The sequence below is a fragment of the Acomys minous genome, assembly GCF_964271855.1.
Source record: "Acomys minous genome assembly, chromosome: 17".
NCBI classification, from domain to species: domain Eukaryota; kingdom Metazoa; phylum Chordata; class Mammalia; order Rodentia; family Muridae; genus Acomys; species Acomys minous.
Genome location: NC_140500.1, coordinates 24,508,923 through 24,526,229, shown reverse-complemented (window position 1 = coordinate 24,526,229; position 17,307 = coordinate 24,508,923). Strand labels below are relative to the sequence as shown.

Genomic DNA, 17,307 nt, shown 5'->3' with positions numbered 1-17,307 from the left:
ACAAATGCCCACCACGCCTAATACCGTGCCAAAGGCCTCTGAGGTAACCCAAAAGTCCTCAAAAGTCCAGGCTGCATGAACAAAGCCCCTTTAGTCAGCGCTGAAAACCACCTGCAAGTCCTCCTGGCTCCTCCCATGATCTCATCTGCTCTCACCCACTCGGAGCCCTCACGCCCTCTTCCTCCGTCCACTCCCACTCACGTTCATTCTCCTGGTCCTCGGGAGGCTGAACCAGCCCTTGGAATTCCACGTTGACATGGATCTCAATGCCCAAAATCAAGGCTACTTTCAGGAGGATTAGCTGGAGCTGACGGATACCTAGGGGAACACAGAGGTCTCAGTGGCGAAGGGGAGGGGAAGGGGAGAGCCCCGTGGTGCTCACCTGCAGGCTGCCACCCGTCCATGTCTGCTGAGGTTCCCAAAGGATGCCATAGCAGAGACATGTCTCAGAACGTCTCATTTTCTTTCTCTACATTGTAAAGGTGACATCAGACAATGGAAGAAACACTCTGGATCGACCAGGCTACCCCACCTCTGGAACCTGATGTTCCACACAAATAAACATGACGACAGAGACAACAGAGGGCTGTGGCCGAGGAGAACCACTCTCCTACCTCCTGGCTGCACTGAGAGCCCCTGTTATTAGCAGCATCCAGTCTTCAGAGTCACCTACTTATTGCAAGCTATGGGCGAGGTGTACCCACAGGTAAGATGTCACAGCATCCGCTTTCCACTCTAACCCCTCGCTGACCTCACCCACTCCTACCTGATGGACACCATATCTCTTATTATTTTCCACCACCAGTGACTTAGAGCTGTGGAAACCAAGGCCCTAAAGGACTGACAATCCTGTTCATTAAGCATAGTAATAAACATATTCGATGCCTAATGAGTTGCACCCAGATCTGGAACCAACACCAGGTCCCAGAGAGATGGGAATCCTTTCCCTCATCTAAAATACCCTATGCTCTAAAATAAAGCTGGCCACACGGAAGGACCACAGATCCAGTCAGTCAACGACCCCTGGTCCTCTCTTAAGGCTAAATTTACCTGCAGCCTGTGACTAATGAGCTATGAGCACTCGCAAATTCCCTGCTAAGTCAGCCTGGTTACTCTCCTCAGCTGACCACATCCTCGCCCTTCTGAGTCACACTCCCAAAGACTCGCTGAGACCTGAGCTAGCACACATTTTATTTTTGCAGACAACTGTGGGTTCTGAGATGCTTTACAAATTACAGCCTGGCAGATGGGCAGAGCACTTCCTCTTGCCAGTGGAATGTGGCAGCCGCCAGCTAGTGTTGGATCAGTTGGTACTACCACTCCAAACAGCGAAAGGCCTAATGGCTGAACGTATTCCCAAGGTCACATACCTTGGGAGGAGCTGAGAACAAATGCTCCTTACTAACATTTCCCCGACTAAATTAATGACAGGGAAGAGATTTTTCTAGCTTGATGGTACACCGTTCCAAACTGGTTTCAGATGAGCCACTTACAGTCAAGAAGACAGAACCTTCTTATGAAAAGCACAAAGCACCGCCTTCATTTACCACCTCTCCTCTGACTCACAGACTCTCACTGTGGACTTAGCATATGTGTCTAAGCTGTGACTCTTTTGTGTGTGTGGTTTCCCAGGTCAGTGTCCCCGTGGTACCGTTTTCCTGCATTAGTAGAAGGCACACATGATCACAGTGCAAAGCTGAAGCCTGTGTACTTCTTCCACTGAACACACAACCATCAGAGGGTCGAAATCTAAACTGTCCACCTTATTTTCAATGCCTACTCTTGCCCCTCCTTTGAACGGCACATACCATGGGTATTCAGCAAAAGTCCAAGACCTAACCAAAAATCTGTGGAGACAAGAGCTTCTCTGTGTAGTCCTGGCTGCCTTGCAACTCACTCTGTAGATCAGGCTGACCTTGAACTCACAGAGATGCACCTGCCTCTGCCTCCTGAGTGCTGGGATAAAAGGCGTGCGCCACCACCGGCCAGCCCTCAACTAAGGATCTATTTTTTTAAAATACTTTTTAAAAATCTTATTTATTTATTTTTATTGTATGTGCATTGGTGTTTTGCCTACATGTATGTCTATGTAAGAGTGTCAGATCTTAGAGTTACTGACAGTTGTCAACTGCAATGTGGGTGCTGGGATTTGAACCCCAGGTCCTCTAGAAGAGCAGTCAGCGGCCTTAACTACTAAGCCATCTCTGCAGCCCCCCAGCTAATAATCTTTAAGAAGCCAGGTTACAGAACACTGGTGGCAGATGCAGACCCTGGACGAGGAGGAATTCCTCAGTTAACCTACCTGTCTCTGTCTACTGAACAAGGGAGCACTAAGTTTTGGTGTTACTCACTGATATGGTCGATGGCTCCCGCACAGAACTTGCCGTAGAATTTCTTGGCACCCAGACCTCGGAGATCATGTATGGTGAAGGGCCAGAGATGCAAGACATTGTTGCGGGAGAAGGCATCCCGCTTCTCAATCACGACCACCTTGGCTCCCAATAAGGACAAGTCGATGGCTGTGCGGAGGCCACAGGGACCAGCTCCGATGATGAGACACTGAAAAATAACGGGTGTTTCAGGGCTAAGGCCAAGGCCACACTTCTCAAAACACACTTATACCACTCAGTCCTAGGGCCATGCTCTAGGACCAAGACGCCTGAAGCCTGCCTAGGACGGCGTAACACTTGCGGCGGCTTGAAGGAAGAGCTCAGGATTGCTGGGAGGAGAAGCGTGAGCCCCTGAAATGTTTTGAGCAGCTTAGAGAACCCACAGATGAGCAGGATGTAATCGGGGCAGCATCTCAACAAACAGCATGGAAATCATGTCTCGTCTTTCAAGACAGGGCCCTTTGGAAGTTGCTAAGTCGGAAGCATGTTGCTGTCCAAAGGAAAGATTCCTAGCTGCATCCAGGCCACTGAGTCTGGGTCTGTCACGCAAATGACTCCCAGGAGGCAATGCTCAAGACCCAAAGCTATCTATCTATCTATCTATCTATCTACCTATCATTTATTTATTTAATGTATGTATGTAAGCCTGAGTGTATGTATGTACACCAGCTGTTTACTCCTTCAGAAGAGGCATCAGATGGCCTGACATTAGAGTTTTGTTTTGTCTTGTTTAAACACACACACACACACACACACACACACACACACACACACACACACACACACACACGTACAGGCGTGCAGGTGCCCAAGGAGGCCAGAAGAAGTTGTTAGATCTCCCGGAGCTGGAATCATGGCTGAATGACTGTGAGCCACCTAGGGTCAGTGCTGGACACTCAACTCCAGTCCTCTGCAAGAGCAGAGCCATCCCTCTAGCCCCTGACGTGGGTTCTAAAATCAATTCTAGACCAACAAAAGTCCAGGGAATGCTCTTGGTAACCCACACTAGAGAACCACCGCAGAGGAGGGACACTGACCTTAAACAGCCTGAGCTTTATGAGCAGAAGTCACACAACACTTTGACTTTGTTTTTTTTTTTTCCTTCTATCTCTCTTCCTGTGAGTGTGTATGTGTGCGTGTATGTGCTCACAGGTGTGTGTGATTTTTAGGGGGTGAGCAGAGGAGATGCTGAAGCTGGAAACTCAAGGCCTGTGAAGCAAATAGTCTACCCTTGAGCTCCCCTTATTTTACTTTAAATTAAAGCATAGTCGTTCATGAACATCCTGCCTTATGATCTTCATGGGGTGGGTTCCTTGGGTAGCTGACAGGATGAAGTAAAAGTCATGAAAAGCCAAAATAACACAGCCAGTAGGAATTTGCTTACAAACTTTCCCTAACCTTTTCCCAGAGGGCACTCTTCAAAGGGGACGTCAGGAAATCCCTTTGTCCCTTTCACTCCTCACTCCTCTCCCGACTCAGTGAGTAACACGTTCTCACTCCCTCACTCCTATTCCCACGCAGGTGAGTGCACATCTCAGGTCTCAGCCCAAGCCTATTTCACAGGAACTGTTCTTTCTACACCGTGAAGACAGCAATAGAAATGCTTCCGTTTACAGGGTCCTTGTCTGTGAAGTGCATCAGGCCTTTGGACTATGGCTGGGAGGAAGCCGGGAACTTGTGATGAATCCTTATCAGGTGCTGAAAGTGGAAGGATGACTAGAAAGATGACAGGCCAAGAACCATGACATCATATTCAGACAGGACACTCACATGGCCTTGCTAAGGGACCCGCATCCTACTGACGATGTGAGGCTAGTGGAGAGAGCTTCCGAAAAATACAGAAGTTCCTACCCACCTGCCCTCAGACTCTGAACGTTTGATAGCTGAGTACATGAAATATGCTTGGCGTAGGGCCTGGTGGGCAGACGTGTCACATGAACACAGGTAACAGCTGGCCCAGGGCCTGGCTCTCCTCCCTGAGAACAGCGTGGCTCACCTTTGTGTTGGTGCATGCTTTTCCCTTCTTGTAGTCCTTGTGACTGCCCCGCTTGTCCAATTTGGCCCAGAGTGCTTTGGCCTTCCAGTAGTTGAGCTTAGACTTGAGCTTGTGATAGAAGGAGCGGTGGTCCTTAGGCTTTAGCTCCAGGTGGTCACAGAGCTCCTGGAAGGCCCTGAGGGTTCCCTTGCAGGTGGTGGCCTGGACAAACCGGTCAAAGAGGACGTGAGCTTGGTTTGTGCTCTCCTGCTTCCTCTCCTCCATGCTCCCCTGCTCTTGGCACAGCCCCTCAGACGGGGCAAGTGGGATGGCTGCTGGTCCGCCCGGCACTGTCACCTTAATCTGATGGAAAACAAGGAAGAGAACGAGATGGTCAGCATCTGTTTCTGAGCATTTCCCAGGAGACATGCTCCTTCCCAAAGAGTGGTGACACTCCTGTCCTTGACAGGCACCATCAGGGTGTTGGGGATTTGACAGTCTAGGAGGCTGATTACATGATGACAGAGTGTGTTACAGTGGACAATTCAGGGACTGCGGAGGCTTTCAGTCAGGCAAGGGGAGCGTGGAAGACTGGGCAGGGAAGTCACTCCGGCTGCCCCATGAGAGTCATCAGCCAAGAGTGACTCCCGCTGAGTGGTGACGGCGCATGCCTTTAATCCCAGCACTTGAGAGGTGAAGGCAAGCAAATCTCTGAGTTCGAAGCCAGCCTGGTCTACAGAGTGGGTTCCAGGACAGAGGCCACTAAGAAAGTACAGCAGGCCTAGAGATTAAAACCACAAGCATGAGCTGGGCGTGCTGGCACACGCATTTAATCTCAGCACTCGGGAGGCAGAGGCAGGTGGATCACTGTGAGTTCAAGGCCAGCCTGGTCTACAAAGCGAGTCCAGGACAGCCAAGGCTAACACAGAGAGACCCTGTCTCAAACAAACAAGCAAACAAAAAAACACAAGCACTCATCTATAGGGCACCCTCTTAAAAGACTACTTTAAGAACTAGTAGAGAGGGGGCTGAAGAAAGCCAAAGGGGCCATGCCAGAGCCGGCTAAGAAGCAGGAGACACAGCAGAGTCACTTGGCACGTAAGGCTCACAAAGCTTCCCAAGAGTGGGTTTATGGCCATTCCATCGCCCACATTCATACTGTACAATAACAATGGTGTTATCCATACCAAGTACTTAGGAATCACCGCCACCACCTCCCCGTACGCGTGCAGACACACATTTGAACAGGTGGAAACAGCACCCTTATGTATTTCTCCTCTTCTGATCTCTTTTGTGCCATGTGTTGTTGGAACTACTATTTAGAGACATACAACGAGGAGTGCAGCCTGGAGTCTGCACTGGCTGCCGCGTGGCCCTTGGGAAGTCAGTCTTCCTCAGGCAGCTCTGAGGGAGCTCTGAAGTCCTAAGTCTGATGCTGAGACAATTCTGGCCACGGCACTCTTGGAGTGCGCCAGTTAGAACGGCTCACCTCATCATCAGCTGCCTCTGGGATAAATGAGACCGGCTGGAGCTTTGCCAGGAAGAAGCTTTACTGGGGGGTGGGGCGATGGAAGGCGCTGAGGAGATGCACTGTACTTAGTACTCAGTAGGCAAGGAGCGGCCGGCTAGCCAGTGGATGGAATCAAGCTGGTGGGGGCCACCAGGCTGTCGGTGCCGACGGACCCAACTCTCAGAGACAGACCCTAAACTCTATGATATGGATAACCCCAAGACCGAGTGAAGCTGCTTCTTTGGACAAATCACTGAGCAGCCGGACACCCACAGTGATGCAGGAATGCTCTGCTTTCCTACAGAGCCTTCTGAAACCTCATAAGGTTAAATCAGAGCACCTGAGACCACGTCAGAAGAGACTGTGTGAAGGACGGGGATTAGCATTTCCCCTCCCGTTTCCCCGGAGAGAGGAGAAGCCTGGAAAGTATTCAAGATGGTGACTCTTACCACCCACACTGACTTGGCGTTTTAACCACAGCACTGTGCCTTACTCAACAGCCTCTGCCTCTGTAGAGTAGAGACCACATTACTAATAGGTATGGCCTGTCTCACTATCCATGTGACCAAGGAGTTAATAATAATAATGAATTGTCTGGGGGCTGTGGCTCAATGGCAGAGCACCTCCTAACATGTGGGAGACTCTGGGTTCCACCCCTAACCCCCAAAATAAAAAAGAAGTACAAAACAAAACAAAGAAATCCTGGAATTAATCAGAACCGACCTCTGGTTTCCCCTAAATAAAGGTTTATTTTAGGTCATGGCAGCAAGCAAATTATTTTGAAGAGTCCATTCTTTTTCTTACAAGCCCAGGCTTATCTTAGAAATGGTAGCCAGTCAAAAGGCAGCTTGTAAGTACAGAAAAACCCAGACGCTTTTATGATGAGGCAGAAGAAAGGGTGGCAAGAAACAACCACTGAACATCAACAGATTTCAGAGGGCAGGCACTGCCCCACGTCTTCCGGCCCCAACCCCCATCCCTATGTCCACAACCTATGTTCACCCTATGTCCACAACCACCTTGGTGCTACCGGAGTTACAATGCAACATTCTGAAGTTTTCAACACACCTGGCCTGATTACCTTTGCCCAGAAGGTTTTTTTCTGTTCCTAATCGGCAGCCACCGACTACCTCTTGGCAGAATTCAGTGTGCTCAGGACCTTGTAGTTCTTGCTAAATCCAGCACACTCAAGATTCCACGCCATGTATTTCTTTCTTTTTGTTTTTGTGAGACAGGCTCACTATTTGGCTCTGGCTATACTATGTAGACCAGGCTGGATTCGAACTCACAAAGAGCCGCCTGATTCTGTCTGCCTCCCAGGGTGTGCACCACTAAGCCCGGCTCACACCACTGACTTCTAAAGTACCCGTTATGCTCACACTTCCCTTTGAACACCATGCTGGCCATGACAACAACTTTAGGCACAGAGCTGACATTCCCCGGGCTGAGCACTGCCTACTCTCAAGTGAATACTCCCTTCCCTGGAGCTGCTGAGCACCACAGGGTCACTTCATCAGGGCTGAACACCTTCACGGACAGCCATCCCAGTCCTTCTTTGAGTGGAGAACACTACGCTAATAATGAGCATAGTCAGCCCAGTTCCCCAAAGGGTGCAGTGTCTGCTCTGGAGTGGCAGGCAAAGTATTAGGTGCCCGGGCTAAGGGATCGTGACCTGCAGGGCACTAATGACACCAGATAAACAGAAGTAGGTCGGTTCTCAGAACAATGCAACAGGCACCCAGGGTAAGACTACACGAGACACAGTCCCTTGGGCTGCCTTCCTTTCCACCTCTGTGAGCCAGGTGAGAACAGCAGGAAGGCAGCCCAGGGTGGCTGGCGCTGTTTGCCCGGCTAATACACCTATGCTACGCTGTACCAGGGCTGTCTCACTCCCCAGGGCACTTGCCCAGCATTGTGACTCACACTGAAAAGGGCCAGGAGGAACGACAGATGGACCTAGCCTGTTCAGCGTCACTTCCCTCGTCCTGAAGGTCAAAGCTGCATCAAGCCTTCCTGCCTCCTCCTCACCCACTGTGCCACCCACCCTAGTATTCTGGGAAAAATCAACACTCATAATCATAGGAACCTAGAGAGCAGGAAATCTGGCTAGAAAGTGCCAGAACTCCTGGGGGCGGGGAAGGGGTAGAAAGGCTAAAGGTGTGGCAGAAAGCGGCAAGGAAGTAAGGAGCCCGAGGAAGAAGAAACAGGAAGAGGCCAGGTTTTCAGGTTCCCAGAGCATCTGTGTGGCTCTGCCAGCCGACGACAACATGACAACACCCTGTGTGTTTTGTCTCGTGAGGCAGCCGACTGCTGACTCAGTCGTTTACACATTCCTGGGCTGTGGAGGAGAGCCCTGGGGAGGCAGCAGGCTGGAAGAGCACAGGGAACAGCAGGGTGCTTTTCAGTCCTAACAGGAAAGGTTGCCCTGGCTCCTAGAACAGATGGTAGGGAGGGTGAGGGAGGAGACGGATCCATAAAAATAGAACAGGGAGAGAAAACCATAAGTATAAGAATAAAAATAAGAAACACACTCTAGCCTGGTGGTGGTGGCAGCGTACGCCTTTAACCCCAGCACTCTGGAAGCAGAGGCAGGTGGATCTCTGAGTTCGAGGCCAGCCTGGTCTACAAAGTGAGTCCAGGACAGCCAGGGCTACACAGAGAAACCCTGTCTTGAAAACACCAAGGGGGTGGGGGAAAGAATCACAGCCTAAGCGTAGAGGCCCACCTCAAGGACCTGTGCCAGCACGTGTACAAATCTTGAACCCAAAAGGCCATCTAGGAAGCGTTCCTCTCTCAGGTCCACTCCATGGGCACAAATGTGTCCTAACAGATCTTGGAAGGAGGTGACCAGGAACACTGTTAGGAGGAAACACGCACCAAGTGCATTTCAGATTATTCCGTGGTTGTGATCTGGCTCTGAAATAGCACCCAAGTCTCCAGGATGGTTGTGCTCTCAAACAGTTTGTCTGCAGCTGAGTGACTGGGCTGCAGGGTACAGACAATGAAGCTTTGTCTGGCCTGAGGACAGCCAGAGGCCTGGTTGGGGGACCTCTGGGCTGGGGTTCCTGTCTCCTCTAAGTGCTCAGCTACGCAGCTCACAGCTCTTAGATAAGGCTCTGGCTCCAAGGAGCAAGCTCAAATTCAACAGTATGGATGCTCTTCAAAGAATTAGAAGCAGAAATATTTTATGACGCAATTTAGAACTGAAAGCAAGATCTCAAAGATCTGGGTGCTCTTACTTTCAGCTGTGTTATTCACGATGGGTAAAACATGGAAGAAAACCCAATATCCATCATGATGACTAGAAAAGAAAATTGTACACACGTGCGAGCACATATATTATTATTATTATTACTATGACTAGAAAAGAAAATAGTACACACGTGCGAGCACATATTATATTATTATTATTATTATTACTCAATCTTGAAAAGGGAATTCTGGAATATACTACACAACATGGATAAAGGAAGATAAACCAAGCACAAGAAGGCACATACTACCAAGAGTGGTGACGCATGCCTGTTATCCCAACACTTGGGAGGCAGGAAGGTTAGGCCAGCCTCGGCTACGCGTGACTCCCTTCTCGTAACCACTGCCATGATCAAAGGCTATTGCTCCATGACTCCATTTCAGTGAAATATTTAGGATAGAGGAAAACCAGACATAGAAAGCACAACAGTGGCTGCTAGGGCCTGAAGGGGCGGGAAATGGAGTTACAGATGCATGGCGTTGGTGGTTGCATAGTTTTGGCTAGACAGGGTGGAGCTACCAAGGCTCCCGGGCGCTAAGGACCTGAACACAGGGACTCTCGCTTGCACGGAGAACACTTCACTGACTGAGCCATTGCCTCAGCCTCTTTGGTTTGTTTGTTTGTTTTTTGTTTTTGTTTTTGTTTTTGTTTTTTTGAGACAGCGTCTCATTTAGCTCAGGCTATCTCTAACTCACTATGTAACCGAGGCTGGCCTTACACCGCTGATCCTCCTGCCTCCTACACATCCCAGGTATTGGAATTATGGGTGTGTGCCATCAGGCCTGGCTTGATTGCTGTAGCTCTGTAGTAATTTCTAAAATAGGGGAACAGGAATACTGTTTTTGGATATTTAGGGCCCCTAGGATTTGATAAAAAAGTTTAGGCTTTTGTTTGTAATTATCTATCTGGAAAATGTTGGCATCTTAAATCTTTCAACACAAGAATGTAGGGCAGACTCTCACTTACGTTTATGGTCGTTCAATAATGTCTTGTGGTTTTCACTGTATGTGGTGTTTCCTTTCTTGGTTAATTCCCAAGTAGTTCATTCTTTTTAAAACTCTTGTAAATGGAATTGCTTTTGTAATTTTCTCAGGTCATTCCCTATAGGGTGGAGACACAGTTGGCCTTCCACGGCTACTTTCATGAGTCCCTCATTCCTCCTGCGCTTTGCTGGTGGGATCTCTGTGGTTCCCTGAGCATGAGAGTCTATCACCTACCTTCTCAGTGTGGGCGGTTTCTTACCAAATTGCCCTGGTTAACTTCCAACACTACACTAGACAGAAACAGTGGGGTAGGCAGCTGAGCCTGGATCCTGACCTTAGCAGTGAGAGCTTCCCGGTCCTCACTACCAAGCACACTATTTACTGTGACCTCACTAGTGAGCAAGGTGTGTGTGTACTGTGTTCTCACTAGTGAGCACACTATGTACTATGACCTCACTAGTGAGCAAGGTGTGTGTGTACTGTGTTCTCACTAGAGTGAGCATGCTGTGTAGTCACCTCACCAGTGAGCATGTACCGTGTCCTCACTAGTGAGGGTGATATACATCTATTGTGAGTTTTTCCATGTGTGTCTTCTTTGAAGCTGAGGTAGTTTCTGCTCCTAGCTTGTTAAAGGTTTTCAGAGATGTCACCTAACCACACCTATTTGTTTCAAATGTGCTCTATTGTAGGATCTTTTCTGGCTTTTCATGCTGTTTAGCAGCAAATTCACGTCCAACAGAACTAAGAAACAGGAAAGCAGTCTTGCCCCGTGGTGCCCGGCCCCGTGGTGCCCCGCCCCGTCTTGTGCATCCTATTCACACTTGGTAGCCATCAATGCCCTGCCATTCCGCAAACACATCATTAGACATCTCTTAACTAACAGCAAGCTGTCTCACAACCGCAGCCACGTCTTGGTGGCCGTAGCTTGATCTGTAATGGGTGCACGCCATATCCCTGTGGAGCTGGTTGGTATAGGACAGGAGTCACGCAGCCCCAGCTTCGACAGAGTGACGGGAGTGACCCTATGGTAAAGCACGTATCTGAGCCTTCATGGCTGAGAAGATGGTCAAGAAGAACTGGGAGACGTGACAGACCAGACTTTCCCTAGAGATATCCCACCAAAGCTGGGATCACGTGACCTCTGAGTTCTCTTTCAAGGCTTTAATCTGCAGGAACAGCCCTATCTCTGCTATAACTTCTCTACGTTTTTTTAAAATTGCTTCTCTGCCAGCTGAGACATGACGTAAGCCAAAAACCAACTGACCTTTGCCTCTGGTTCTGCTGCCCAAAGCACACACTGAAACAAATGCCCTAAAACCCACAACCACTACCAACAGCCAATGCTCCCCAAAGTAACCCGTAAAAACTAAGTCATCGAGAAGAAAATGTCTGTAAGTTTTGTGCCTTGCGGCTTTCTTATCTGTAAAAATGAAAGAAATCTGAGTTTTAAAGAAACCGAGGTGATGAACATAAAATGTACTACCCCAGGCACACGGCGAGGCGCAATCAGCAACCGCATTTAGCAGCTCAATGTACGCATACTGACGGCCTTTCTCAGTGCTGTGACCGGATGCCTGGCAGGACGCAGCCTGTGAAGGAGGAGGTTTACTGTGGCTCATGGAGCAGAGGACACAGTCAGTCTCTCAGGGTGGGAAAGGCAGCAGCAGGAGCATTCATCTCCCAGCTGTGGCAAGGGAGCTGCTCACATCTGGGAAAGTCAGGAGGTGAACACTGAAGCCCCTCCTCTTGTCTTCCCTCTTGATTTAGTCTGAGATCTCTGCCTACATCCAGGGTCTCCTAAGATACCTGCCTACATCCAGGGTCTCCTAAGACACCTGCCTACATCCAGGGTCTCCTAAGATACCTGCCTACATCCAGGGTCTCCTAAGATACCTGCCTACATCTAGGCTCTCCTAAGATACCTGCCTACATCCAGGGTCTTCTAAGATACCTGCCTACATCCAGGGTCTCCTAAGACAGCTGCCTACATCCAGGGTCTCCTAAGATACCTGCCTACATCCAGGGTCTCCTAAGACACCTGCCTACATCTAGGCTCTCCTAAGATACCTGCCTACATCCAGGGTCTTCTAAGATACCTGCCTACATCCAGGGTCTCCTAAGATACCTGCCTACATCCAGGGTCTCCTAAGACACCTGCCTACATCCAGGGTCTCCTAAGATAACTGCTTACATCCAGGGTCTCCTAAGATAACTGCTTACATCCAGGGTCTGCTTCCTTGCCTCAGTTAAAACTCTCTGGAAACCCCACGAACCGAGGTCTGTCCCCCGAGTGAGTCTAACTGAGTCCGGCTGACCATGAGGCGTAGTCATCACAGGAGAGGTCTCCTCAGCCAGCAGAAGGTTATCTTCAGTCTGCACGAAGGGCTAACCCTATGTAACAGAAATAGAGAGTGGACAGGCTGGGGTATGAAGGAAAGGAAAACAATTCAAACTGCATTTGCTCTGTCACTGTCTTCTCTGCTGGTTCCAGAAAGTGCGGTGATGGCGATCTGAGGGAGGGTCTAAAAGAATGACATCCCTATGAGTTCGGCCATTCTTCCAAGTGGCAGATGCAAGGTCTCCTCAGTGACAGTGCTGAATGTCGATGTCATAGAGGCCCAAGGCTGAGACCGAAAAATCTTCACATGCTCTTCCACCTTCTTAGAGACAAGGTCTCTCAATCAAACCCAGAACTCCTCAACGAGACTAGTCCCAAAAGACAGCCTCCTCCAGGGGTCTCTTGTGTCTACGCACCTCTGACCCCGAGTTACCTACCCACCACACCTACCCAGCACCCGTGGGAGTTCTGTGAGCTCTGAACTCTGGGACACCTTCCATTCATGGCAAGAGCTTTAAACGCTGGGCAATCTCCCAGCCCTCGCTCCTTCATTCTGTTCCTGGTAAATCGTAGCTTCAAGAAGTCTGGGGCTAAAGGCGTTAGGCGTCAGTTCAAAGTCCCTGTTGCGCTTCCAAAGGGCTCAGGCTGAGCTCCCAGCAGTCACATAGGAAATGGCAATCAACCTGTAACTCCAATTGCAGGGACCTGACCCCTCTTCTAGTCTCCTCCTGTACCCAGCACACGCATACGCAGGTAGGCACTCAAACCAACATTACAAGGCCGCAAGGAGCCGAGTGGCGGTGGCGGCACACGCCTTTAATCCCAGCACTTGGGGGGCAGAGGTGGGCGGATCACTGTGAGTTCAAGGACAGCCTGATCTACAAAGTAAGTCCAGGACAGTCAAGACTACACAGAGAAACCATGTGTTAAAAAAACAAAAACCACAACTAACCAAACAAACAAAAAGCCCCAAGGAGGAGTTCAGCCTTGATCAAGGTGGAACTGCCTCTATAGAACCCATCCATGGCCTTAGCCGGTTTAAAAACCACTTGGAAGTGCAGCTTTAGAAATAAAAGCTCAGCTCAGGACGTCTGCTGGAAGGTGGATTTTTGGTGTCCTGTCTACGTTATCAACCTGCGTATCTCTGGATATGCAGCTTCAAGTCCATTTAGCAAGGGCATGAAAACCACGATTCTTCTTCGTATCACAGTTTGTCCTGGCATCTGCTCTTTACAAATGGAACCTCTCGTGAATGGAAGCGAGGGAAGGCCAGCTGCCCAGGAATCCCCCTCTCGGCTGTTGAAAGGCTAAGCAGTGAAAACACTACGACTGACCTGTTGGCATTTTCCAGCAGGCTCCAGCACATATACCCCTATTCACTGCAGGAACTCAAGGCAGGCAGAACTTTCAGCCGCCCTTCTGTCAAATGCACAGAGCAGAATGACATAGGCTGAGAGGAGTGGGAGGGCCTGACTGGGGACAGTGTCACTGGGTGGGGGAAGGGGGAGAGAGGCAGGGGACACGGGCAATAGAGAATTCTGAGTGCTTCCTTCTCCACATAGCCGGCTCTTATCTGCTCTGTACTATGTATCCTGTCCCAGGCACACAATAGAGAGATACTTCATTAAGTCCTGTGGAATAGTGGGCCGTCAAGTGGCTCTAATTACACAGAGGCTGGCAACTGATGAGGAGACTTCAAGGAACAGAGCTGCCATGCTCCAGAGACACAAATACCTCCTGAAGGCATCATTGGGAGGCAAGGGGGAGCCATGGGCCCTTAGGAGGACTGCCTTAAAGTGACCTCTCTGGGGGCTAGAGATATGACTCACTGGCTAAGAGCACAGGCTGCTCTTCCAGAGGACCTGGGTTCAATTCCCAGCACCCACAGGGAAGCTCACAAGTGTCTGTGACTCAAGGTCAATGAAATGTCAATGCACATGAAATAAAAATAAAGCACTTTAAGGAAAAAAAAAAAGAGGAAGGAGAACTAGGTAAAATGGCCTCTCTGTCTTGCAGTAAAAAGGCTTAAAATAACTGGAATTTACTTGGACAAAATATAGGGGTTCTCAGTGGTTTGGTCCACCTAGTAAGACCACAATAGAATCTTTTTTTGTTTTGTTTTGTTTTTGTTTTTGTTGTTTGGGGTTTGTTGTTGTTGTTGTTTTGTGTTTTTCGAGACAGGGTTTCTCTGTGTAGCCTTGTCTGTCCTAGACTCACTTTGTGGACCAGGCTGGCCTCAAACTCACAGTGATGCACCTGCCTCTGACTCCCGAGTGCTGGGATTAAAGGCATGTGCCACCACACCCGGCAACCACCATGGAATCTTAAAACATACCACGGCCAAGGCTGGAAAGTGTGAGAGATATTCAGTCTGGCAGACATGCCTCGGTTCATCCAAGATGCTCAATATATTGCCCCAAGTGACAAGTGATTCTTCTGCCACTGGGCACTTTGAGATGCTAACTTCTCAAGGATGCTGTTGTTATGCAGGAAACCATAGTGTTTTCACTCGACACTCCAAAATTTACCGTTGGAGGTATTAACATTGGCCCATTATCAGTTACTGCCACACACAGCTATCTGCATACCTTCTTCGGCTCTTTCCGCCATTTTTCTTGACATAGTCTCCAGTTTCTTTACCTTCATAATGTTCTTCTATGAGCTTCTATTATTAACCAGCGGCTATGCCTGTCTCCTCTGCATTGCCGTGACACTCAAGGGGAACCGTGTTCGGGCTTTATCTGAAGCCATGGTTCACTTGAGCACGTCAGCACCTCACACTGGCCCCTGCATCAGTTCCTCTGCCACAACAGGGACCACTCCCATCCACGTAAGCCCTCTCATCTTGAAAGCTCAACCATGCCCCCATTCCTTATAACTCGCTCACTCCGGTCCCTCTACAACAATTCCGATCAAGCTGTCTGTGCTTGCAGCCGCAGCTTTCTTCCCCCACTCTCCTCTGACATCCCTGCTACCGCACAGGAATTGCGCAGTGGTCCTGACTGACTTTCACACTATCAAACCCAATGGCCAGGCTTCAAGCCTAGTTATTCTCGACCCATCATGGTGATCAATATTTGCTATTCTTGAAACTGTGACTGACAAGTCAGTACTTACAACCTCCTTTAGAACAACAATCTGTTATATATGTGGAAAATGATTATTATTCTAAAACAGGAAAGTATCTTTGTCTGACATTTTTGCAAATCTCTTAATGTGGGTCCAAGAGGACAGCTGGATTCTCGATCTGCTGTCGTGTTTCCTCTGTTGCAACATCTCTCTCTCTCTCTCTCTCTCTCTCTCTCTCTCTCTCTCTCACACACACACACACACACACACACACCACCACTGCTTAGAATTTCTTATCCTGGGCTGGCGATATCCCTCAGTTGGAGAGCCAACAGCTAGCATGTGCTGAGGCCTGGGGTCATCATCACTGCCATCACCAGATACCACACTCTTTGTGCCATCTCCCTGGTTTTCTCTGAAGTATACACTCTGATTTGACAGGCTGTAAATGTCACTTGTTTGCTGTTCTGTAGCTCCCAACCCCCAATGCAGGCCCTGTCATCATGCCTAGAACAGCTGCAGGCCTAAGCAGCACCCAATAACTGGCACTTGAAAACACAAGCTACTCCAGCCCCGGTGCCAAGGTGCCGGGGTCTAGGCAGAAACTCACCAGGCTGGGAGGAACACATAGAAAACTGGGAATCCACGAGGAGAAGGGATTCTGTCACCAGGACCCCTTACCGGGCTCAGATCCTGTTCCTGCCTGAAATTTAAGGGAGATGGCTTGCGGGGTTGCAGGGGGGCGGGGGAGGGGCGGGGGGTGGCGAGCAGGACTGGAGCCGGAGCGGCTCTGCTTCAGCAGCCAAATCACCTCGGAATTACCGCCCCTACAGAAAGAACCTACGTCCAGAAAACAATAGTGGTGTCAGTGTTTGCTGAACACCAGCCGGCTTCCCATAAGATAAGTGAAGGACTCACAATATTTCTAATTCCAAATTATATGTTTAACATCTGTGTCAGAAAAAAAAACAAAAACAAAAGCCCACTGCACTGCCATAAGCTTGGGGGGGGGGGCACGTCTGAATTGTCTTTCCAGGAAGGTCATCATGCATCTCAAAATTCAGCTTCTGATACATTGGAAAATGAGACAGAAAGCTAACACCAAGACCACCGCTAACACCAGGCCCACTGGCTAACACCAGGACCACCGGCTAACACCAGGCCCACCGGCTAACACCAGGACCACTGGCTTCCGAAGCAGGACAGACAGAAGACGAAGCAGCCTAGGTGCAGGACTGCAGACTCCTAGTAATGATGAGTGAAGGAGCCACAGGCACACCACAGGCGGGGTCGCAATGGTACCCAGTGGTCCTTCCTTAGGTCCCTGGCTTCTCCTGACCTAGGACTCAAGTGGCCTGCTCCATCCCCACCCCACCCCACCGCCCAGTGAGCTCATCTCTCACACAAAAAGATTGTGGCCTTTTCCCTTTCTCTCTGAAGAAGTGGGTTCAGGGCTCCCTGCTCTCCAGCCCCGACACCTGCCTCAGAGAAGGCTGTCAAAAATATATAGTTCATCCCCCTGTATAGTCTCCTTGGAATGCGGTTCCCCGTCATCTCTACCATGTGTTCCCCTCCCCCAACTTCTTCCCACTAAGAACACTCAAATAACACGCAACCATCACCACCACCCACCATCACACATTTAGACCTCCTCTCATGCTAGCTTCCTCCTCAGACACTAACATGCCAGGGTTCCCTTCGCCCTATACCCTTTGGGCCACTGGCCCTTCCCAGTGCTAGCTCCCGAGAGATTAGGCTACCACATCGGCTCTTGTCACCACTTCTCATG

General features: G+C 49.6%; 1 protein-coding gene across 1 annotated transcript in view; it reads right to left on the bottom strand.

The window, feature by feature from the left end:
- Positions 1-17,307, bottom strand: part of MICAL3 (microtubule associated monooxygenase, calponin and LIM domain containing 3) — a 183,095-nt gene that overhangs the window by 107,726 nt on the left and 58,062 nt on the right. Inside the window, exons 2-4 of the mRNA XM_084766098.1 lie at positions 4,387-4,728; positions 2,352-2,559; positions 202-318 (exon numbers count right to left, since the gene is read on the bottom strand). Coding sequence (XP_084622224.1) covers positions 202-318; positions 2,352-2,559; positions 4,387-4,650 — 589 coding nt within the window. The 5' untranslated portion in view covers positions 4,651-4,728. The remainder of the gene's footprint in view (positions 1-201; positions 319-2,351; positions 2,560-4,386; positions 4,729-17,307) is intronic.